General features: G+C 38.2%; 1 protein-coding gene and 1 pseudogene across 1 annotated transcript; both read right to left on the bottom strand.

Moving 5' to 3' along the window:
- Positions 1–5,289: 5,289 nt before the first annotated feature.
- Positions 5,290–19,780, bottom strand: LOC131790125 (tetratricopeptide repeat protein 28-like). Its single transcript, XM_066159390.1, has 6 exons — positions 19,530–19,780; positions 15,836–15,989; positions 14,668–14,829; positions 14,329–14,406; positions 9,178–9,245; positions 5,290–8,463 (listed from the first exon to the last, which is right to left on the bottom strand). The coding sequence occupies exons 2-6, from the start codon at positions 15,930–15,932 to the stop codon at positions 5,290–5,292; spliced, it is 3,579 nt and encodes a 1,192-aa protein (XP_066015487.1). The 5' UTR covers positions 15,933–15,989; positions 19,530–19,780.
- A 1,990-nt stretch (positions 19,781–21,770) lies between these two features.
- LOC131786472 (uncharacterized) lies at positions 21,771–22,937 on the bottom strand (annotated as a pseudogene).
- Positions 22,938–23,438: the final 501 nt, after the last annotated feature.

The raw sequence follows: 23,438 nt of genomic DNA, 5'->3' as shown, positions 1-23,438 counted from the left end.
AAATTTTCTGGACCAATCACAGAGCGTGGTGAAGCAAATATCCGATTATTTTCGATACTCAATCGAAAATTGCGCCAAATGGGATGAGAGGCCGTCACTCCCACCAATCTATACACTCTCTGATTTACTGCTCTATCATCCATGTTATCACTGCAAAGGTGCTTGGTTGGAGAGAATATTCTTATCATCAATGAAAAGTTTCTGCCAAAAGAAACTCGTCATTTTGAATCTAAAAGTGGTTGTACCAAAGTCACGCAGAAGATCATTTATCATTTCAAAATATTGTGAGTGTTGTGCTCCCATAGACCGATGCACCTAATGAACTTGAACAGTAAGTTCTAAAATGGTGGCAAGCAAGTTCATTAGAGAGATGGCAAATAACACCAGCACGGAAAGCTTTGACAACACAAAGATATAACTGGGATATTGACGCTTCAAAAAATTCAACTGCGTATAATTCAAAAACCCAACAAATAAAGTTCTAAGAATATAGTTAAAAGCCAAACCCATCAATGTCTTTATTATGAACATTCAGCTGTCATTGCACTTGCAAGTGTGTTTCAGAAAATTCAAAAGGCTTCATTAAAATCAAAAATAGTTTTTTTTTCTTACCTTGATATTACTCCAATGTTGTGTGTTGAAGCGAAAATCTCCAGGTCTCTGCAGTTTTGGTGAAACTTTTGCAAGGGTCTGCTTAGGATCATGCTTATGACCACAAGTACTACGTTAGCAATGACCGAAAAATCAGAATGACCAGTAATCGTCCGTTGTACCTTTGCGGCTTACACCAGTCATTGCCAAGATTTGTGTCACAAAATGCGTGCCTGTTTCATGAATATAATTTCAATTGCTGACGCATTGAGAAATGAGAAATTTAAGGGACTAAAATAGCGTCCACGTTAATCAGCTGACAGCAGACTTGTAGTTCAGTGAGCTGAGCTTAAAGAAAATCAATTTTGATTTCAATGCATTCATTCGCCGTTAAGCAAATTCATAAATCTATTCAGCTGGTCTCTACAAATCTTCATTTAAGGTTTAACAGTCAAACTGTCGAACTGAACTGTCAAATAGAAATAGAAGTCAAGCTATCACACGAACGAAAACGGATTTGAAGAGAATTTTGGCAGCTCGTTGAGCCCGTTAAGAGCGTCATGTGGAAGAAAATGTTTAAACGGTTAGTGTTTTAAGTACGTGGTATCTCTGGTTTGTTGTGTTTCATTTCATCAAAAAAAATTAATGCAGAGTCTCGAGTTGACATTAGCTTTCTTATGCAAATATGATACCACTATTAGGATTGGAATCCTTTAAAATGAAGAAAAAAATAAACAGTTTGCTGATCTTAGCTGAACGTCACGTTAAATGTAAAAGTAGGTTATTGGAACATGTCAAATCCAGTGGCACGAATTCCTTGGTATATCGGAAGGTCTTAAGCGCGGTTATTCTTCCGCGATTATTCCACCTTTGTGATAGCATAGTTCTACTGAGGATGAGGATGGAGATTTACAACTGTGTAACTATGTCTTGTTGAAGGCATTGCTTAGTGTATTGATTTCTTTGTATGATTGGCAAAATGGGAGTAAAATTTATTATCTAAAGTAAACGTGAATCGACTTTACATTATTCAGAATTAATAGTGATGTTCGTGAATGATTTTCTTTCAGAAATATTTCCCGCCTTTAAGAGTTTGAAATTTAAAGCCTTAATCAACTCGCCATCTCTTTGTCTTCACGTCAAACGAGTCACGACTGCGCTGGAAAATGCTGCGTTTTCTTTGAACGACGCAAAGGTTTTCATCGAGTATTTAATGAGCCTTGGAGAAAGACACAAAGCATGGCAAAATTTCGATGTATGTTTTCTGTTATGCCGATCAAGGTTACTTAGGGGTAAATATTGTTGTGTAGAGCTGTATGATAATGTAAACTGCAGAAGCGAGAAGTATAACGCTATCTAGGGGTAGGTATTTTTGTATAGCGCTGAAGCGTGATGTAGAGTGCAGAAGAGTGAAGTATGCTGGTATCTAGGGTACATATTGTTGTATAGCGCTGTATAGTGATGTAAACTGAAGTAGTGAGAAGTATAATGCTATCTAGGGGTAGATATTGTTGTATAGTGCTGTATCGTGATGTAGATTGCAAAAGAGTGAAGTATAGTGGTATCTAGGGTACATATTGTTGTATAGCGCTGTATAGTGATGTAAATTGCAGTAGCGAGAAGTATAATGCTATCAAGGGGTAGATATTGTTGTATAGTGCTGTATCGTGATGTAGAGATGAATCTCTCGGGCTGTTATCGACTACCTCTTAGGAAGCATTACAATAACTTAACCTTTCTTGATTATTGTCTTGTCAAAACATTTTTTCAAGGTCCTCTCTGCGTCTACATCCAAGATGACGGCTACCGACTCGGAGAAGTCTGTGGATTGGCCTGCTGCCATCTTGGACTCGCGATGTAGGTGGAACCTGGGTAGAGTTTGATCCATTCCCAATCAGATGATAGAAGAAGCCTTAATTTGGACATTGAAGGACTCGTTTCCAACAAAATGCATCGATTATGTCGCAGAGACTTGGAGGGAGCTCTTTCATTTTATAGCTGCTACTGTAATGAGAGGACCGAGGAGAGCAAACACTGGCAAGTGAGACTTAAAATTGAGACCCCTGTGGACTGGGAATGAGTCGAAAGGAAAACTAAGATTTTCACTAAAGTGAACAAAATAAGCATAATAACAACTACTCTGGGGAAGTAAGGAGGTATACGAGTTGTAAGAGACCTGACGTTGCGCGAGGATTGAGACGAATGAAAACTGAAACAGACAAGGAGATAGTCGCGTCTAATGAAGCGCGTAGAAGAATAAAGTTGAGGGCGATGAAAGAAGTGCGCGTAAAAATGGGAATAAAGGAAAAGTACGATGAAAAAAAGGGAAGGAACAAAAGGAAGGAGAAAAAAGAGATGCACAAATGTGAAAAGGTGTAAAAAGGTAAAAAGGGCACACACAGGTAACAGTATGAACACGTCCGTCGGCATTCAAAATCGTGTAACAATATGGAGAAGGGTAGACAGTGAAAGAGACACAATCGAAGAGTCGACGAGCGTTTGTTAAGTGGGTGGGGGCTTGAAACATGGAATGTCAGTACACTGTCAGCTGCAAAGATTATCAACTTGGCGCGCGCGGGTCAAAATAAGCATTGAAGTCCCCGTAGGATCTGTTCTCCCTGCATCTCACGCGAATCCTTAGAATACGGAGACAGACAATGAAAACAAAGGCAGTTTTTGTATTTTATACACTCTCTATTTCTCTTACACAAAAAAGTAAAAAAAAGTACAATACAAACTGCATTAAATTGTTCAAGGCATTAAGTAAAGTAGGCGCTAAACGGAGACACTAAAATGAACCCATTTATTCCCAAGATTGATCATAACTTAAATTCTCCTCACAAAATTAGTGCACCGACAAACATGGTGTCAATAAGAATTAGAGAAAATCTAAACTAGCGGATTATTTTTCACTAAAAACGTTATGTTTCATCGAATTCTCAGAATGAAGCAACAAAGAAACACATTCTTATCAGTTGGGAGAATTTTTCTTCAGAACTTGGGAGTTAATGAGTTAATGAATAAAAACTAAGGTAAATGAACAAATAGCTTCAACTTTAAATACAAATAGCATCAAAACAATTCACACCAAATACACTGACATTATAAAAAGAATGTTTAGTCGAAATTGACCCAGCTAGTTTTTAAAATCCTACGTTACATCATATTCAACCATGTGCAAGGTGAACTATTACATTTTATATCAGCATATACCAATGGTAGTTATGAAAATCTGTCAAAAATTAACATTGATTTGACAAAAATTTCTTTTAAAACAGCTGTGATACAGTATACCTTAAACTTTTGACCACATAACGGGTTCTAATTACAAAGCGTGCTCTGAATACCTAAGTATAAATTATTAAATCTAAGAAAGATATCATCAGACATCTCCAAATTATACTAAGGTAAATTTAAAGCCATGAAAAAAATTTGAACAGGAAATTTTCAAAAAAAGGCAAGTTTTATCCTGAAGCCCTGAACCTCTTTAACTACGGCCTAGATTTACATTTTTTCATGAACATTTTCACCAAAATAATTCCCATTGAGTACTACATGGCTTACTTCAAGTGTTTCCCTAATTTATTGGCGTAAATATTTTCCTAATGAAAACAACAAATTCCATGTCACATACATTAAAAGTCACAGCAATGGAAACTTTAGTTAAAGTAAACTCTGTTTCCCTATTTCCTTGTTTAGATTACATGGACAATTTATCTCTGTTGTCGTTCTCTAAAACAAACTGACGAGTGTTTGATAAATGGACTAAAATTGATCAAACTCGTTTGATTGAAAGCAGGCCGTTGTAGCCAGCTCTTTGACTTGTTGTAGGCCTTTTTCCTGAGAAATTTCAATTTTTGTTTCAACATTTGTAAGAGTCATATTAGAAAAGTCAAGCGGGCGGAAAACAATTGTAGGCCGGGCCCACGGAACTAGAGGCTGGCCACACCCCTGAGAGTAGGTCTAATGTCTCTAACATATGGTCAGTAAATTCAACAACATCATCTCTGATGATTACTTCTTCAAATTAAGCTTAGAATGGCAATCTTGGCACTGATGGAATTAGATTGCATTAAAATGGATTGAAAAAAAGTTGAAAATGATAATCAATTGTAAAGATAATTGCAAATTGCAACAAAGTAATTTATGACGTGGAAAAACCATTAAGATCAATTCACATATGGCTGCGAATTTTGCAAATCACATTTTTGAAATTAAAATTTCGCCACCTTTTGCAAATGACAAGCTGTTTCTTTGCTTATCAAAAGCTTAGAGTATCAACTTAATTAAAACCCGGTGGACAAGCTCCTGGTTGTGTACAAGAAAAAAACCTTTAAATTATTTTACACATGACTGATTGCAATAAAGGAATAGATCTGAGTGTCATTTTGGCGAAACGAAAACCTCGTAGTCGCCTTCAACAACTTCAGGCATTAACAACAGAAGCCTTGTTGCATCTTGTTCTCTTCGCAAGCATCTAAATTTGTAAAGGCAAAAAAATAGCAATTCCACTGAACAAAATATACTGAAATAGTCTGTTTTATTTCTTCATCAAAGTAAAGTCCCACATCTCAAGTTCCATTTAACAAAAAAGTGAAAATTAATGAAAAATAGCCAAAAAGCGCCAAAATAGAGAAGCATTTAAACCTTCCAAGTTCCTGCGTCATTCATTTTGAGATGGAATAAAAAAGTTTTCTTTCATGTGATTTCATATTCAAATTTTCTCTCGTCAAGAGTGACGTCATCTCCAATCAGCAAAAAGGGCGCCCAGTGTTTGATGTCGCAGAACTTGTCTGATTCTCTGAGGCTTTTCATGGCCAGGTTCAGTGACTCGCTTGCTGGCTTACCTTCGGCAAGTTGTTGATAAAAGTGTTTCATGAACTCAAGAGTAGCCTCGTCATCAATCGCCCACAGGGACGCCACAATAGACCGAGCACCAGCCCCCATAAAAGCGCGCGCAATGCCAACCACACCTTCAGCCTTGATCTCGCCCCGGCCGCTGTGGCAGCAACTAAGCACAACAAGTTTGGCCCGAAGTTGAGCATTCAACACATCTCCAATTGTTAAAATGTAATCCTCCTCCGTTGGCACAGTAGATATTCGGTCTGGGTCAGGTGTAAGAGCAATTTGGCCAGTTTCCATACATCCGTGTGCCGCAAAGTGAACTAGGGAAACGGAACTGAGTCTTTTCAACACCTCACGTTTCGTGGCCTGACTGCCAGTGATTGGCTTGATATTCAGAATTTTTCCGATCATTTCTACTTCTTTTTTAGCATACTGAAGCTGCTCGAAGACTTTCTTTCCCTCGCTGTTAGTAACCTCGGATACCCACGGATCTCCTACAAGTAACGCATCACTGCTTTTGTGATAATCATCTGGGCAATCGGCAATAAGTCTAAGACTTGCTAACGATGGAGCGACTCGAATTGTGAACGATTCACACAGGTATTTAGAATTACCATCCTTCAATGCAGCGTAAGGAGCGATCCACAGGGGTCCATCAGGAATAATGAGTAGCTCATCCCCTTCGATCAAGTCCGCCACCGGCTTCATAACGATATCATACAAAGTGCTCAAGCATCCGTCTTGTTGGATGTGAGGTTGAGGCTTGGCTTCTTTGGTTTTCTCATCCACTTTTGAACGGCCCTCCCTCAAAGCATCTAAAGATCGGTTCTCGCATCTCACATTAGAACGAACACCAAGTTGTGTATAGACACCGAGCATGAACGACTCAAAGGACAGGCTAGATCCACTATTCTCTGAAACAAAACCTTTGAGTTTACTTTGTCTTAACTGAACTTGTTTTCCTTCGGACACAACCCAAAGATTGACGTTAGCTTGGTCCACTGCCTGAAAGACAGTGTTTGATGGAACGTTTTTTAAAACTGCGCAATCTTCATCTTCTCCCTTGTGGGGACTTGTTCCACCACAAAAACTGGATTCCATGAGGTCGGTCAGAGCTTGAGCTCGTCCTTTCTCAGCAACAAATAAGGCTTCATCTACATTACCTTGTTCTACGAGAACTCTCCACAAACCCGTATACGCCACTTGATGCTGATTTCGAAAATTAACTTTCCACTCATCTTTAGATATTAGAAGTACTCTCAAGGAATTGAATAAGTTTATGCTAGCTTGGTAATGTTCAACGGCTTTTGACAGTCTACCTTGTAACTCAAAAACCAATCCTATTGAACAGTAGGCCATTGCCTCCGAGGATTTGTCTCCTACTTCTTTAGCTATTATAAGATGTAGGTTGTGGTACTCTATGGCTTTTCTGAAATCACCCAGACCGTGATAAGCATTGCCAAGATTGCCATAAGCACCACCCTCCCCATGCTTGTCTCCTACTTCTTTAGCTATTTTAAGATGTAGGTTGTGGTACTCTATGGCTTTTTTGAAATCACCCAGACTAAGATAAGCATTGCCAAGATTACCATAAGCGTTACCCTCCCCATGCTTGTCTCCTACTTCTCTAGCGATTTTAAGAATTAGGTTGTGGTACTCTATGGCTTTTTTGAAATCACCTAGACGGTCATAAGCATTGCCAAGACTGCCATAAGCGTTACCCTCCCCATGCTTGTCTCCTACTTCTTTAGCGATTTTAAGATGTAGGTTGTGGTACTCTATGGCTTTTTTGAAATCACCCAGACGGCGATAAGCATTGCCAAGATTGCCATAAGCAGCACCCTCCCCATGCTTGTCTCCTACTTCTTTAGCTATTTTAAGATGTAGGTTGTGGTACTCTATGGCTTTTTTGAAATCACCCAGACGGCGATAAGCTTTGCCAAGATTGCCATAAGCGTTACCCTCCCCATGCTTGTCTCCTACTTCTTTAGCGATTGTAAGATGTAGGTTGTGGTACTCTATGGCTTTTTTGAAATCACCCAGACTGTGATAAGCATTGCCAAGATTGCCATAAGCAGCACCCTCCCCATGCTTGTCTCCTACTTCGTTAGCGATTGTAAGATCTAGGTTGTGGTACTCTATGGCTTTTTTGAAATCACCCAGACGGTGATAAGCATTGCCAAGATTGCCATAAGCAGCACCCTCCCCATGCTTGTCTCCTACTTCTTTAGCTATTTTAAGATGTAGGTTGTGAAACTCTATGGCTTTTTTGAAATCACCCAGACGGTCATAAACATTGCCAAGACCGCCATAAGCGTTACCCTCCCCATGCTTGTCTCCTACTTCTTTAGCGATTTTAAGATATATTTTGTGATACTCTATGGCTTTTTTGAAATCACCCAGACGGCGATAAGCATTGCCAAGATTGCCATAAGCACCACCCTCCCCATGCTTGTCTCCTACTTCTTTAGCTATTTTAAGATGTAGGTTGTGAAACTCTATGGCTTTTCTGAAATCACCCAGACGGTCATAAACATTGCCAAGACCGCCATAAGCGTTACCCTCCCCATGCTTGTCTCCTACTTCTTTAGCTATTTTAAGATGTAGGTTGTGGTACTCTATGGCTTTTTTGAAATCACCCAGACTAAAATAAGCATTGCCAAGATTGCCATAAGCACCACCCTCCCCATGCTTGTCTCCTACTTCTTTAGCTATTTTAAGATGTAGGTTGTGGTACTCTATGGCTTTTTTGAAATCACCCAGACTGTGATAAGCATTGCCAAGATTGCCATAAGCACCACCCTCCCCATACTTGTCTCCTACTTCTTTATCCTTTTTAAGATATAGGTTGAGGTACTTTATGGCTTCTTTTCCCTGATTATAGAGATCTATGACTTTCTTGACATCACCTGAACTTGCACTACCGTGGTCATGACTAATAGGATCTTTTTCCTCCATGGACTTATCTCCCACTTCACTGACAGACTGAAGTCTTAATGACGACAAGATCCTATTGTTTTTGTCAATCTTTTTTACGGTTAAGGGTTAAAAATGTGGAAAAAACAAAAATACATAAAATAAATACATATCTTTAAATTTTTTATTTGTCCATAGGAAAGCACAAAAGTTTTTGAGTCTCTAAGTAGAGGCAAAAGGTCGAAGGCAGAAAATCTGCATAAGATATGTAAACATTAAAGAGCTTTTTGTTCTGGCTTGTTTTAGAGAGATCATCTACCCAAGTACTATGTAGAAACTGGATGAATATTAGTCTTCTAACCCTTTAACTCCCGTGAGTGACCAAAAGAGAATTTCTCCTTACAATAGCAATACAATATCAATCAGATAAGTGTTGAGAGTAAAAAAAAATATATCAATTTAAAAATAGTTAGTTGATGCAATACTGAATTCTCTGTACTAACATTACAAGAATTGTATGGTTGACAGTAAGGATAATTACAAATTTGGTCTGGGAAATTAAAGGATTATTTAAACTAATGTACCAGCTATTGGCATGGATAGTAGAACTAAGTCAAATTGGCTAAAAGTAGTAATTTCATTCATAAGTCATGAGGTAATAACTTCTCCTATGTTTTTAATGACACACACTTAAAATATATGAGCTGACAAGTTCCCATCATAATTAATACCCTTCTTTGTATTTCCTCCCTTGAAAGTATATGAGCTGGAAACTTTTTTCCATTATACCCACGGTTAAAAATGAAAGATTCCTTCAAAGGATACAGCTAGTCCCTTATCACACCAAGTGATTGCTTCTTCAAATCTCTTCAATTCAATACAAGCAGTGGCTCCTGTAGGCAACAACACAAAGAAGCATACTGTTACTGTAGCTCAATTCTGAGAAAAGAACTTGAAACCATTGAAATCATTACAGACCAGAAAAAAAAAAAGACAAAACAAAACAATACAAAAAAACTAAACGGAAAAGAATAAACAGGCCCTATTAGGTTTCAGATAAATTGGGATCAAACACTCCCACAAAAACACTAAAAGTTAGGTAAGTCCTGATCCTTCTTTTTAAAATAGCTAGATAGTGACTTAAGAGCGCGTCCACGAGAGCACCGGGTAGTCGCGCTACATGCCATCTCACCGATTTCAATGAAACTTTGTCAGTTTAAAGGGTCTACCCCAAAACTCAAAAAAACAGACTGGTTTCTGTTTTGGTTTTTTCCGGGTGGATATAGACCACCCCCCGGTTTTTCTTGGTTTTCACCAAGGAAATCGCTTCAAATAGGTAAAATGTATGAAGTTTTAACTGCGATGGTATTTAATCGATTACTTTGAGAATTTGCACACATATTTTTACATCCTTAGTTAATGGCTGCCGCGAGTATCAGTCAGTTTGATTGACGGCTTGTCAATCAACAGAGGCAAATATACGACTTTGGTTTTAGACTTTTCGATTCATCTAAATATTTTACAACTTTGAGGTCAAATATCTCCCGTTGCCAGAAAGCTACAACACTAATCTTAATTACCCTTTATAACCCATCATTTCATCTCTGAAAATCATCAAAAAAATCTTTGGGCACTATCGTCTTTTTGTATTGGATACCTTTTAAAATATGCGACTGTAACAAGTTTCTCACAACTACACCTGTCACGCAATTCTTGCTCTAGGCGGTCACTTGACAAAATAAACCTACACTTTTTAGCTCTTTATGCAAGTTGATTGTTCAAGAAAGGTGAAAACTGTGAAAAACTTTCGAGATTTTTTGTAGGAATGGAAAATTTCACGTTTAAAGAGATGCATGTTGACGGAAGATCAATGGGAAAATCGTAGCGTTTCTTTCTTCAGTCGTTTATTACTTTGAAGATTTGCTAAAATCAGGACATAGGGCTCTTGTACAGAACAAAAAATTCATTAGACTATACTTTGATCGTCTATTATCATTATCGCACAATTTACGATAAGGAAACTGTAACAGGAGAGGAGATTTTAAAGTCACATGTCGCCTGCTTGTTGACGTACAAGTTCCCGAGTGTAACAACTTCGGCTTTTCCATACCGCGAATGACGGGAAACTCTGCCCCCCTTATTTTTTAGGAAATATCAATAGCCCCATGAATTCATTAACTACGTCATGTTTCCAGAAAATAAAACTGGAAAATGTTTTTTCCACTTTCCACCATCAAGAAATTCCACGTATAGGAATAGTATTTGTAGGGGTCACTGCGTGACCTTTTATGAGAAGTAAAGATTGTTCATCTTTTTTTTCAAGAAGGCACTTCTAGAAAGTTCCTAATCCTTCTGTTATCTTATTTTCCTGTTTTTTGCCTGCAAATGTCATCTGCATTTGCTATTATTTTCGCTGATTTTCATGGCCTTTCCTGCGTGCATGTGCGAGCTAGTTCATATACAGGACTCTTTCGAGTTTCTCTGGCTGGTGTCGGGCTTATGTGTGTAGGTCTGGTTCAAAAGATATCTGCACGCTGCAACACGGGTTCCTATGTTTTCTCCTTTTTCTTTATTTGTATTTTCATTCTCTTGCTTGCATTATCACACATTAATGTTTTTTTATTCCCTCAGCACGTTCCCTCAGATTTGGAATTAGGCCATGAAAAGTCAATATTGACCAGAACTGAAATCCTCTTCTATCACTATTTGTTTCAGAGAACCCCCTTCATTTGTGACTTTATTTCTCAAGAAAATGTGTTTTTATTTGCTATTTATTTCCATTAGAACATGAAACTAGGTCCTGATAAGTTTTTTTGTCTCGTGACTCCCAAAAACTGTGTTTGCGACAACATCAATTCAGAAATCAAAGGCAATTGTGCCTGAGAAATTCGCTTGTAGCCTTCTACCCGCAGAAGGCAACTCCATATAATGACACGTTCTAAGACCTCTGTAAACTAGAGACATTGGGTGATGTTGAGGAGTGAAATATTTACAATAAATCTGTGACCCTTAAACGGATCACGTACTCGTATATGTAACGTCCGGAAAATGTTACGCATGTATAACACCGTAGGCGCACCTGGCGTATTCTATCCACTGACTTCAATAGTAAAGAGATAACTTATTTACTATTTGTACATGAGCAAGCTTACTTACCCTGCTTGAAAAAATCCTTGATGAAGTCTACTATTGTCAGACGAAACGCGTGGGAGATAAATACAAGTTTTTACTTTCTCAGTTCGTGCAGTGATGCTCATTAGTTTGTTCCGTCAAAAATGCTTTTAATGTGAAGTCACGTCGACCTCGACAGAAAAACTGAGCTCACCCTGTCATAATCAATGGTTTGATACCGTAAGTACCAATTTACGTACATCATTGGGCTTTGATCACAATGATGAAAAAAATGTGCGTTTCCTCACGCTTGCCACGTTTATTCTTTGGAAAATTTTTTTACTGGAGGGCGATGTCGCTTAGCTTGGCGCGTCTTGACTCTGGCCGACGAAAATTATCGAGGTGAACTCCATGAAATTATAGTCAAATGTTTTAAAAACTTTTTCTACCCTTGATTTGCACGCAGAAAAAAAAGGCAAATCCCGAACGGTATTTCAAAACACTTTATTCATTAGTCAATTTATGAACTGTTTCATAGCAGCCCGAGGAAAAAGAAAAATTGAAACAACCGGCGTATCGGTCAAATGAATTCCAATTTTTTCCACAAGGAGTTGGTAAGTTCATTTTTCCTAGTAAATTTAAGTGGGGGTCATTTTTTTGTGACAGCCGATCAAAGATAGACATCTCTGAAACGTCTCTGAAACTCTTTTTAAAAAGAGCGTACACTTCCGGTAATATTTTCCTCCTTCTCGCAACAGCGCAACAGACATTGTTAATCCTATGTAGTGTAGGTGTATCAGTTGTATTACGTCTTCATAGTGATGCCATATAAGAAATCGAGTGTCTAAAAAGCCCTCAATTCAATCTAACTCTCAGATTCAGAGATTCAGACCTTCGGGTTCGTTAATGCCAGTATCCTCCTCATAAAAATCGGAGACATAAAGTGAGAGAGAGATGAATCTGCAGATGGCAGAAGAAATCAAAGCTGGTGGCGAGTCTTTCTGGTGGCAACAAGGTGACTGTAAACCTAAATAGAACGCGTACTGTAGCTGCTATCTTAGAGTCGACAATGAATAAGGAAGAAGGGCAAGAAGAGCGCTTATCTGAACATCAGTTTTCCTAACTGGTGATTTGTGACTGAGATGAACTTTATATCATATGATTGCTAGGGATACGCAGGTACTGTAGAGGCGCTCATATGTCTTGGGATTTCATCAAGGGAAATTTGCAGGAAGGCTACTCGTCCAATTACTGCTGGCTCATTCTTATTTAAAAATTTTACAAGTCACGCAAATAAACGCCGGCAACACTCGATCTAAAGAGATGTAGATTTATATGTAGTAATAGAATGCTTGAAAAAATATGCAGATATTTTACGATCGAAGCAGGCAAATAATCATAGAGACCTGCAGATTATTCTGAAATTGTTATCTAGCAGATAGCATGAACAACGCGCTTGAATAATTCCTACGGAGAGTCTTTGGGTCACATAACAGATGTTAGCATAGCGGAGTTCTGTATGTAAATGTTCGATGGTGGTAAGTGACAACGTCAACACTATTTTAATTTTATTTTCGGGATAGAAGCACAGTTTTTAGTCCGATAGAACAATTTATATTTGCTCTCAAGCGAGAGCGCAGAATTTCTCGTCTGTGAAAGCCGAAGTTGTAGCACACTGGAACATGTAGTAATATCAGCCAACACGCAGCATGTGACTTTAAAATCTCCTAAAATGAGCGGTGATGATGATAAACAATCAAATTATAGACTAATGAATGTTTTGTGCCGTACAAAAGCTATATCTGCTGATTTTAGCAAATCTTCAAAGTAATAAACGACCGAAGAAAGAAACGCTACAATTTTCCCATTGATTTTTCATCTACATGTATCTCGAAACTTTTTCTCGAAAGTTTTTCACAATTTTCACCTTTCTTGATCACTCATCTTGTATAAAGAGCTAAAAAATGTAGGTTTATTTTGTCAAGTGACCGCCTAGAGCAAGAATTGCGTGACAGGTGTAGTTGAGAGAAACTTGTCACAGTCGCAGATTTTAAAAGGCATCCAAGACAAAAATACGGTAGTGCCCAAAGATTTTTTTGATGATTTTCAGAGATAAAATGATGGGTTATAAAGGGTAATTAAGAATAGTGTTGCAGCTTTCTGGCAAGGGGAGATATTTGACCTCAAAGTTGTAATTAGATGAATCGAAAAGTCTAAAAAACACAGTCGTATATTTGCCTCTGTTGATTGACAAGCCGTCCATCAAACTGACTGATACTTGCAGCAGACATTAACTAAGTATGTAAAAATATGTGTGCAAATTCTCAAAGTAATCAGTTAAATACCATCGCAGGGAGAGCTTCATACATTTTACCTATTTGAAGCGATTTCCTTGGTGAAAACCAAGAAAAACCGGGGGGTGGTCTATCTCCCTCCGGAAAAAAAACCAAAACAGAAACCAGTTTGTCGTTTTGAGTTTTGGGGTAGACCCTTTAAACTGGCGAAGTTTCATTAAAATCGGTGAGATGGCATGTAGCACGACCGCCCGGTGCTCTCGTGGACACGCTCTTAACATATCTGACACCTGTGACTCATTGGACTTAAGGAACTAAAATATTCATGCTGAAATTTTGCTTTGCATTCCGCATTGAGTTCCTCACCCCGTTCAAAATAATATTCTCATCATGATTAATGGAAGTAATGGCATAGCAGTCAAGAGCTGGATTCAAATGTACATCAGGGTGGTCTCGACATCTTAATTAAAGTCAATTGAGACAAGATTGAACTCCATTTAACCTCATTTAACCTTAGAGTGTTGAGTTCTTTTTTTATTATTATTATTATAGTATAGCTAACATATCTAACCTCTCACAATTGCCTTAAGGAAAGTTGGATTTAACTCAATGGCTGCTTCTGCATCCCTCAGTGAGTCCTGGTGATTTCCTGTTATTGGAACAAATATCTTTGATTAGCCATACATGTTGCAAACCAACTACCATTACTATAATTTTGAGAAAAAACTTGTGATGCTCGTTGATATCTGGGGTAAGAGGTTACTTCTTTGTATATTTGAGAGGCCAAGATAAGATGTAAATTTTTCCGGGCATGCATTCAAAATTATCCCCTTTTTCAGAAAACTACTACTGACAACTCAATAGCTTCAAAATAGAAAAAAAATGCATATTAAAGCTCTCATCATCTTACCAATTTTAGAATGTGCAATAGCCCTGTTGTTGTGCAGTTTGGCCTTCAGTTCTTTCTCGTTGCAGTTCATTTTAATTCCTTTGGTGTAAAAATGAATAGCATTGATGAAATCTCCTTTCTTGAAGGCCTCATTACCCTCATTTCTATAAACATCAGCTGTGGCTGCAAAGAAATAAAAATAAAATAATTCGAAAAAAAAAATTAAAAATAGGTGTCAAAGTCTGTGGTCGTAGTTAATAATTATTAGTGTATAATCAGAGCTGCCAAGATCTGGAGATTTAAAATCTGCAGATTTTCAATAGTTATGATGATGCCAATGATGTAGGTGACATCATGGGTAAGAATAACAATGAGAATTAAGCATCACTCAACTTGAGGCAAACCCCTGGGCATTTAAATTTTTGGAGATAGGTTTCCTAAAATTCCCATTCCCTGGGCAAAATTAATAAAATATTCAAATGCCCCACACAATTTTATGTAAAAGGCGAAATAATTAGCAATTTGACTTTCAACTAGTTGATCAAGCTTTAAAAACTAATTGACCAAGCTTTAAAATCTAGACCTTGAAGCCTTATTTCTTCTGAGCCATTTGTTAGTGAAAGTACACTATCTACCTTAAACACCTCCATATTCAATGATAATTAACACTTGTACTCTACTGGAAATTAGATGTGACAGTTTTTATTGAAATTCCCTAACGCCAGTCAGGCAGGGTTAAACCCCTTCCCCCCCCCCCACCCTCTTTGGCTTGGATGAAGATCAAATGCCTGTGGGTTGCTCGAGGAGAAGGGAGGGAATGTTGAAAGTTTCAAAGTGATTGTGTTTCATTAAAATAGCAAGATGATGGTGATGATGATGATGGTACCTATGATGCAAACTTACACAATGGATGTTATATGATGATCAAATAAAGTCTTAACTTATTATAACTTTGTGTTATTGCTTTGAACTGTTAGAAAAGAAAATAGCAAAAGTTTCTGTGTCATAGATCTTCTCAATGAACAGCATATTGTAATCATAGAAGAGAGTCATGATTGGCCAAATATCCTTTAAAGTGGTCATACACTGTATATATCCTTTTCCACATCTGCTTGCATTCTTGAAACTGATCCTGATCGAATAGAAATTGTTCTAACAATTACTGAAGCCGAAGTTGAGCCTAGCTCACCTCGTAAAGTGTCCTCGTCAAAATTTGGTGCATTTTCTTTGTCAGGTAAGTCTTCATTTTCACATGGAACTTTAATTGAACTTCTTCCTGTAGCCATAGCAACTGTTAGAAGACTGATGCTTCTTACAAAGTTGTTCTTTTAAGTCATCCTGGCCTGAAAAAAAAATGATTGAAAATGGTTATAAACATCAGCTCAGCATGTTACCCAGTTGCAAAATATATATTTTTTTCCTTGCTGAGAATGGGAGGGATACATAGACACAAAATCAGAAGCCAATTAAGAGCTAATGTCAACAAGTCACCCAAATTCGTTTTCTCTCCTACTTTCATATTTTGTAGCCCAATATGTCCTTATAATTGTGGTGTAGTTTTTTTGTGAAAGATGCTCTCAGGTCCTACAACTTTTCCTGCGATCAAAGAATTTGGATATATAAGTATTACTCGCGTTGTTGTTGTTGTTTTTTTTACAATACCGAGCGAATTTCAAGTGATAATTTCAGGAAGTAAGAAGCAACAACAAAAGGATTCTTATCAAAGCGAGGTGCCATTTTCAGTCATACCTGGTCGGACACCTTGAAAACAAAGGATGACACGCAAGCAGTTTACTCCAAATTTGACATCAAAATAATTCTGATGCCTCTTTGAAAAGAGAAAAAGGCTTGAACAGTAGACATCACGAGATCTTTGGCTATGTTACAAAAGAATACTCTATGCCCTAGAAGTGCACATATCGAGTTCCGGATGCACTTGAAAAGTCTGTTTAACAAATGCAGACGTACAGTTATTTTAATCCCTACCAAATTATGTGAAGACGAACAAAAAAAAAAAAAGTACAGCCGTCCTGCCTCAAAGCAGGACAGATTTTGTCAGCATAAAAATCTGACAGATCAGTACCTAAAGTTTTTATAGGTAAATAACCACTTTACGTGAATTTTACGAGGTGAGACTGACAGCTCGTAGTTGGCAAATCATATCTTTTGTTTTTAGGTGCTGACAGGGTTGGTGGGGGAGGTGGGGGAGGAGGCGATCAGAAATGGGTGAGGATGCTTGTCGTACCTTTCAGGGGTCAAAATCAGTGATCTGGTACCTTTTATGGTGTCTCCAACTTTAGTGGACTGCCAGAGACCTAGCTGGTACCTTTTAAGGTGTTTTTCGCTCAATATAATACCTAAAATAAGCATTTAATAAGCACTAGGACGATTTTAATGACCTAACTTGAGCCTCTAGAGCACATCGATAAAGAAGTTCTTATTTTTGGGATTTTTCAATTTTTTTTAGTTTTAATTGGTACTTTTTAGGGGTAGATATCTGTTGTTGCCACTCCCACACGGATAAGACTCAGGTACCTTTTATAATTTAATAGGGGTTGTTTTCGAAATTCCGGCGCGCATCCTCGCCCTCTTATATAAAGGGGTTCCCCGGGGGGTGCTGATACGTGCAGCACACTTGAAATTCAGCGAAAAAAAATTTTGATGTGATTTTCGGTGCAGAGAAAAAAGTTTTGTCAGCGTCTTGTAGCTACTGCGGAAGGGCCCTTTACCACTGTGTGCTTAATTACGCGTCCCGCCAGATTGCGGGAAGCCTACAAAGTGCTCAGACATTAGTATAGAAAACTCCGCCTCCGTCTGGATTTTTGAAAATTTCAAGATTTACAAAAGACAGTCCTAATTGACTGAGATAAATTGGGCAAAAAATCATCATCTGTATGTTGTAAGTTCGTATAATTTGTAACAGAAGCAATTGAAATTATTTAAACCAGAGGCTGTAGTAGGAAGTTGGGTAAAGTCTGTATTTAAGCAGTGGCCCATCCAGGCCTTGAGCTTATAATCCTGGTCGGTGCCACGCTTACTGTTTTCTTCTTCGCAGCAGTTGTTTAGTCTCGTCACACAACGCCATCTATTCCCCGACGGAGAGAGAGCGCGAAGCGTGATGAGACCAAATAATAGTTGCGAAAGAGACCACGCTTACTGCCGTTCCTCCACCAGAAAGAAAATCAAAATTATTCGTCTACAGTTAGATGCCTGAAAAATATAATTCCATGTAATTCTACTACGAAAATCAAACTGAAACTCTGCTGTATCTCCAATAGACCCTAACCAAAGATAGATTGCGATCTCGACCAATGAAGATACATTTCACAAGACAAAAGGTTAATATTTGAGAGAGGGCTCCTTGATTGGTTGTTGCCTATCTGGTCTTTTCCCACTGTGTGTGAAATACTTTATAACATGCAGGTTGTTTACAAGGAATAAACACGCGATTGGATTAAGTTCAAGGTAGTTAAAAGCCGAGTTTATTCGTAGAAAAAGTCAAAACGCAGGAGAATTGCGTTAAAAGTTCACTGTCGGTAGCAGTTAGTGTGAATTTTTTCCAGTGGGGTTGGACATTGCGATTAGAATACGTGATTAAATGCAGATTGTTTACAAGGAAATGACACGTGATGGAGCGAAGTTTAATTTGGCAAAATGGAATTTAATCGGCGAAATAAAATTTGTAATCAGCAGACTAGGTCAGGGAAGCAAAATAAAAAGAAATATACATATCCCAAAAATCTGCACACCCCCTCCCCTACTGCCTCCTTCTTCTTGCTTTTCTGATGGTAATTTCGTTTCTAAGTATTAATTCACTCTATTTGAGACGACAAGGTAGTTTTCCATAAACAGAAATCCGAGATATCGATCATACTTGACCTCTCCAGGCCTTGGCCAAGAAACAATTATAAAGAAATGTGTGGGATAAAAAATAAATGTTCAAAATCTTCAAGGATCTTTCATTTTCTTGTCAAGATCTTCAGGGGTCTTTTATTTTCTTTCCAAGATCTTTAATTTTCTTGCCAAGATCTCTACGGATCTTCAAAATTTTTCTGCCAAGATCGTTCAGGATCTATTTCCTTCTGTCATTTCAAACTAAACTAATATATAAATATTCGCCACCCAGAATGCCTTCAATGAAAATCACCAACGGGTAGCACTCATGATTTTATGTGGAACGAGCAAATGCAATTAGGCAATCTCATTCAAATTTTCGTTTAACTTCCGACTCAAGTTATGACGAACAAGAACGAGGAGCATGTGGTTCACTCGTTAATTTATGTAGGACAAAAAAAAAGAGCAAAGAAGACGATCATTTATTCCAAAATCTACGTGTGAGCTGGATTTCAGCTTATTTTCATTTTCTACAGGTGTGCTGATAAATATTCAGTTACGCTGCGTTCTTAATATAACCTACATTTTTTCAAAAGAGGTCAAATGATGTGTTAAAGAATTCGTATTTTGATTTGTCGCCTTAAAATTTTCTCTGACTTAAAATACCTGCCAAGTTTTTTTATCATTTAATAAGCAAGGAGCGTTTTACATCTTACCCTCGAAACGTGTGTTTGTGACAACTGCTTCCTCTTTCAATTTCTATAATGCGAACAGGATGTAACACGTAGACAGTAGTTTATAATCAATAATCGATAACATTTTCATAACTTGCTCTTGTCTGCGATCATATGGTCTGGTGTGTTGTTGCCGGCTCACTTTGCTGAAAGACCTATATGAAACCAAGACCCCACGCCTCATACCGGATTGTCTATATTTTACAATGCAATAAGTTTTTCTTTGTTAATACAAACTGGCAATGTTATTGATGGAACACTGCGAGTGGGTGAGACAAAAATCCTCTTGGTCTAATTAATTGTTTCAGAGCTTACCTTAAAACGACGTTTCGTCAGCGATGGAGCGTTGAATTCGTCCTTAAGAACCTGTTAAGTTTGAAAAATTTTGCAAGACCGAAGTTATTTGGATGAGTTCTTCAGAAGGTGACTTATAACACGAACGGTGTCGTGAGGGTTCTCTTTTCCAAGTGGTCTCACGACGTAGGAATATTTGATTTTATTCCTCTGAAATTTAGCTCGCCATAACCTAGAAGCAATGCTTCGAGCTGGGGATGGCGAGCGTTAAAAATTTCTCGCTGCCACCAAAATGATGCAAATGACTCACTTTTTGTTTCACGACCATAATGATGTTTTTACCATTGCGTGACATTCTCAGGAAAACCAAAAGTTGATGACGCATTGTGAACTTTCCCGAGGAAATGAGTCATAAATAGTGAATAATACACGGGCGCACGTAGATGCGAATTTGGTTGATGGAATACAATTCAAGCACGTGAAAAATCGCCTAATGTTCACGTAGTGCAATGATTGGGTATATTCTAATGGACTTTGGACGTTGTTTTTATGGTAAGTGATGGAACGTGAGTTGTTAGGCGTGTTCGTTGCGCGTAAAGGAGCCTAAAAACACGTTTGACTTAAAAATAATACAAAAAATGAAATGCGAAACTTCCATGTCCCGATAAATCTCGACCTTAATCAACGAGGCTCTCGCGAAGACCACAAACCACCACACTTATCAAATGAGCCCAAGATTTCTGGTTAATGTTATTCTTGGTGCACAGCCCCCTGATCCATGACATCATCTATAAGAACATAGGTATACGTAGCATGGGCGGGTTGAGATGGGACACTTTGCGTACCTAATGTTTCCATTTTTGTAACAGAAAAAGAGCATGACCTTCAAACGGAGGAAAATATCGCGTTACTTCACCTTGTCTGAACTCACACCACAGGCAGCCCAAACTCCAGCTGCGAGATGATCATCTTGCAAAATAAGATTCATGGTGATTTTTGCGGATTTTTTCGGATTTTCTTTATCTGGCGGTGGCATACCTGAATATTTTATGAGTTGTGCCGTATTTTGACTTTTCCCCACAGGCTCGTCAAATTCAAACAAGGAGTGAAAGTACTAGGCAATACTACAAACCAATGAATAGTCTACTAGGTTATTTATGATCTAACTGCTTTTTATTCCGCCATGTCTTTCTGCTCATTTCTCATACGTTGGGAAAAGCAAAGTGGATAGAGAAGCGCAGCGTACGTAGCCGACCGGTTAAACAGGTTTTTTTACAGTACAAAATAACCAACTGTATACATGTGGTATATACATATATTTGCATTATTTGAGCTCTACCTTGTGCAATTGGATTATAAAACCAAATTATCTCGTTGTACCCCTCATCGACGCGGCACCACAATTTCCTTAGAAACTAAACCCAGTTATTCATACGTTGTTGATTACAATGCCTGCCGCCGGTGCGAGGCCAAAAGCAACCAAAATATACTTAATAGACTGCGCTTGGAGTAGAAATCTCCCAAAAACTCAGCATACTTCGTATACACATGCCTTAAAATTACTAAAATACTTCTCGAGCGCTTCACATGACTCTCACTTTCATACGATCTGATTAGTTATACTTTATTTTTATTATTTTTACATGTTTTTATTATTTTTTACATTTTTTTATTATTTTACGTTTTTTCAGTCTATCGAGTTCATGTTCCATTCAAAGCCGTTTTCTTCTTGATTAGTGTTCTTTGTTTGAAAGAAATTTGATCATATGAATTAACGTTTAAGCGTTTGACGAAAATGAAATACCGTATGCATAAATCAAATGATTGAACAGCTCGTTAAAAGGAAATGTGTAGCAGCGAGAGAGGAGAATTAACAATCAGATCTTGGGAGTTAAGGGGTTTAAGTCTTTTGGAGTGATAGAATTATCACTAGTTCTTCGGATTAGACAGAGATACTCTACTAGATTAAATCGTTTTGTAAAGAATCCTTTGACGGTGGCATATATGCGTTGGTAACGAAAATCTGAAAAGGAGAGGCGAACATTAATTAATATTGCATGAGCCCCAAAAAATGTTTTGCGAAGACGTACATCAATCAACAAAAAAGTCTTCCCTTAGAGAAATAACAAACTATTTTGAAAAGAGGGGTGGTGGGCTCTAATGGTGTAGGGGGGCCTGTTAAAAATGGAGACCCCTCTGAACAGAGACTCGTTAGAAAGAAGTTAGTGTTAACTAAATAGCGCTTCAAAGAATTCGTTTATTTTACCATAACGCATTGGGGCATGGCACACTGTTCACTTTACGAATTATCTGCTGCGCTGCTCTAAAAGTGCGAATAACCGGATCCACTCTTCGAATAGATTCCTGAATACGATGGCACTGGATTCGGAAGCCCCTTTTCCTTAAGCCCCCTTCAACCAGGCGTTGACCAGCGCTTGGTGTCACTTCAAGAATTTCCCTCACATATTCGTCAAGGTCATCGTTGGAGACATCACTGAAATTCTCTCCCACACCAACTGGCAACCCAGGTTCATGTCTTCGACGGCGCAAAGTTCTTCCAGAGATTCCAAGAATTCTTCCGATATCAGCCCAACGAAAACCGGCGTCATTGTCAGAGTTTGCAGCTCTTGCTGTAAGGTCTGTTGCCTTGGTCTGCCAACTAAACCATTCCTTGCCACAGTTGAAAGACAATCGTTTAGTGACGATGGTGCAGTAAACGTAGAACGTTCCGAGTCCTCGAAAATTCTGTCAAAGTCCCTTGAAAGTTCGCTCATAAGAAAAACAAGTTCGTTTAGATCAGAGATCACCTCAACTTCGTTTGGGAAGGCTTCTTCTATTCCTAGCGTCAAAGTGACAAGAGTTCTTTCGTTTTCTCGTAAACGGCTAAAAAATTCAGCCGAGTCGTAGGACGCAGTTTTCCTTTGCCCTTCTGTACTTTCCAGTAGCCTACCCAAAGACGTAAAAAATTCGTCGAAGTTGGGCAGCCAAATCCGTACACCATGCGTAGTGCTTCTCAAACATCACTGGTAATCTGCCTTCATTTCCGCCATTTTGAAAGGGTTAGTTTCCGGGGCTTCTTGTTTAATCTGACTTCCGGTTATTTCTATTTCCGCTTCCTCATCTTTTAGTTTTATTGAATATCTTTTAGTTATATAAGGTCACGCGTGAATGAGCCAGGAAAGCGATGTATGCTGCACAACATCGATGTATGACATCCAAAATCGATGTATTCCGGATGAAATTGATTTATTTTTTTTTAAAACTTGTATTATAACGCATAACAATAAAGTAATTGAACAAAACATTAATGTATCCATGTTCGATATTTTGTCCGTAAAAGAACCTCATAGTCATGCTTCGTCACTTATTCAAAACAAACGCCAAGAAAGCGAAGATGACTTTATCACTTTCGACGGTAAAGTGATACATGACGAGTTCACAGGAAACAAAGAACTGCTAGACAGATTGGTGATAGTTTTCTTTGCGGAGAGAACCAAGAATGATTGGGTCCCAACCGGTTTGGATGAAAGGAGAATTTTTATCATCAAGGGAATCTTCACTGGCAAAACTCGCGTGTGATTTTGAGTCAAAAATATGAGATATTGTGGACTCTTAACTATTTCTAGTATAGCCGATAGGCTAAAACTGAAGGAAACTTTTAAAATCAAACTGATATCTGTAAGCAAAGGTTTTAGTAATAAATGGCAGCCCCAAAGAGTAAGAAATAACATTGATTCCCGGCTGTACATATTTTTATGCGTCAAGGTAAGGAGTTTGCATTTGATCGAACTTTCTACTTCTGTTTTCTTGTTTGACTGAGTAATCGGACCCTTTGGCTACAAAGCGGAACCCGCCGGCGACCGACGAAATTCCAAGGTACTTGAGACATAATTGTATTGTTATGGTTTTAGAGAAGAAACTCTATAGAGG

This window comes from Pocillopora verrucosa, chromosome 12 (genome assembly GCF_036669915.1).
Source record: "Pocillopora verrucosa isolate sample1 chromosome 12, ASM3666991v2, whole genome shotgun sequence".
In the NCBI taxonomy this organism is placed as follows: domain Eukaryota; kingdom Metazoa; phylum Cnidaria; class Anthozoa; order Scleractinia; family Pocilloporidae; genus Pocillopora; species Pocillopora verrucosa.
Note: the sequence above shows the minus strand (reverse complement) of the source record. Positions and strands in the feature narration are given on the sequence as shown.

What these genes read in the sequence shown, in the direction of transcription:
- LOC131790125 (XM_066159390.1), bottom strand. Translation starts at nt 15,932, where the DNA reads ATGGCTACAGGAAGAAGTTCAATTAAAGTTCCATGTGAAAATGAAGAC. An exon ending in TGACGAGGACACTTTACGAG is followed by an intron (nt 14,830 to 15,835) that starts GTGAGCTAGGCT and finishes ATTTCTTTGCAG; the next exon opens with CCACAGCTGATGTTTATAGA. An exon ending in GGTGTGATAAGGGACTAGCT is followed by an intron (nt 8,464 to 9,177) that starts GTATCCTTTGAA and finishes ACCGTAAAAAAG; the next exon opens with ATTGACAAAAACAATAGGAT.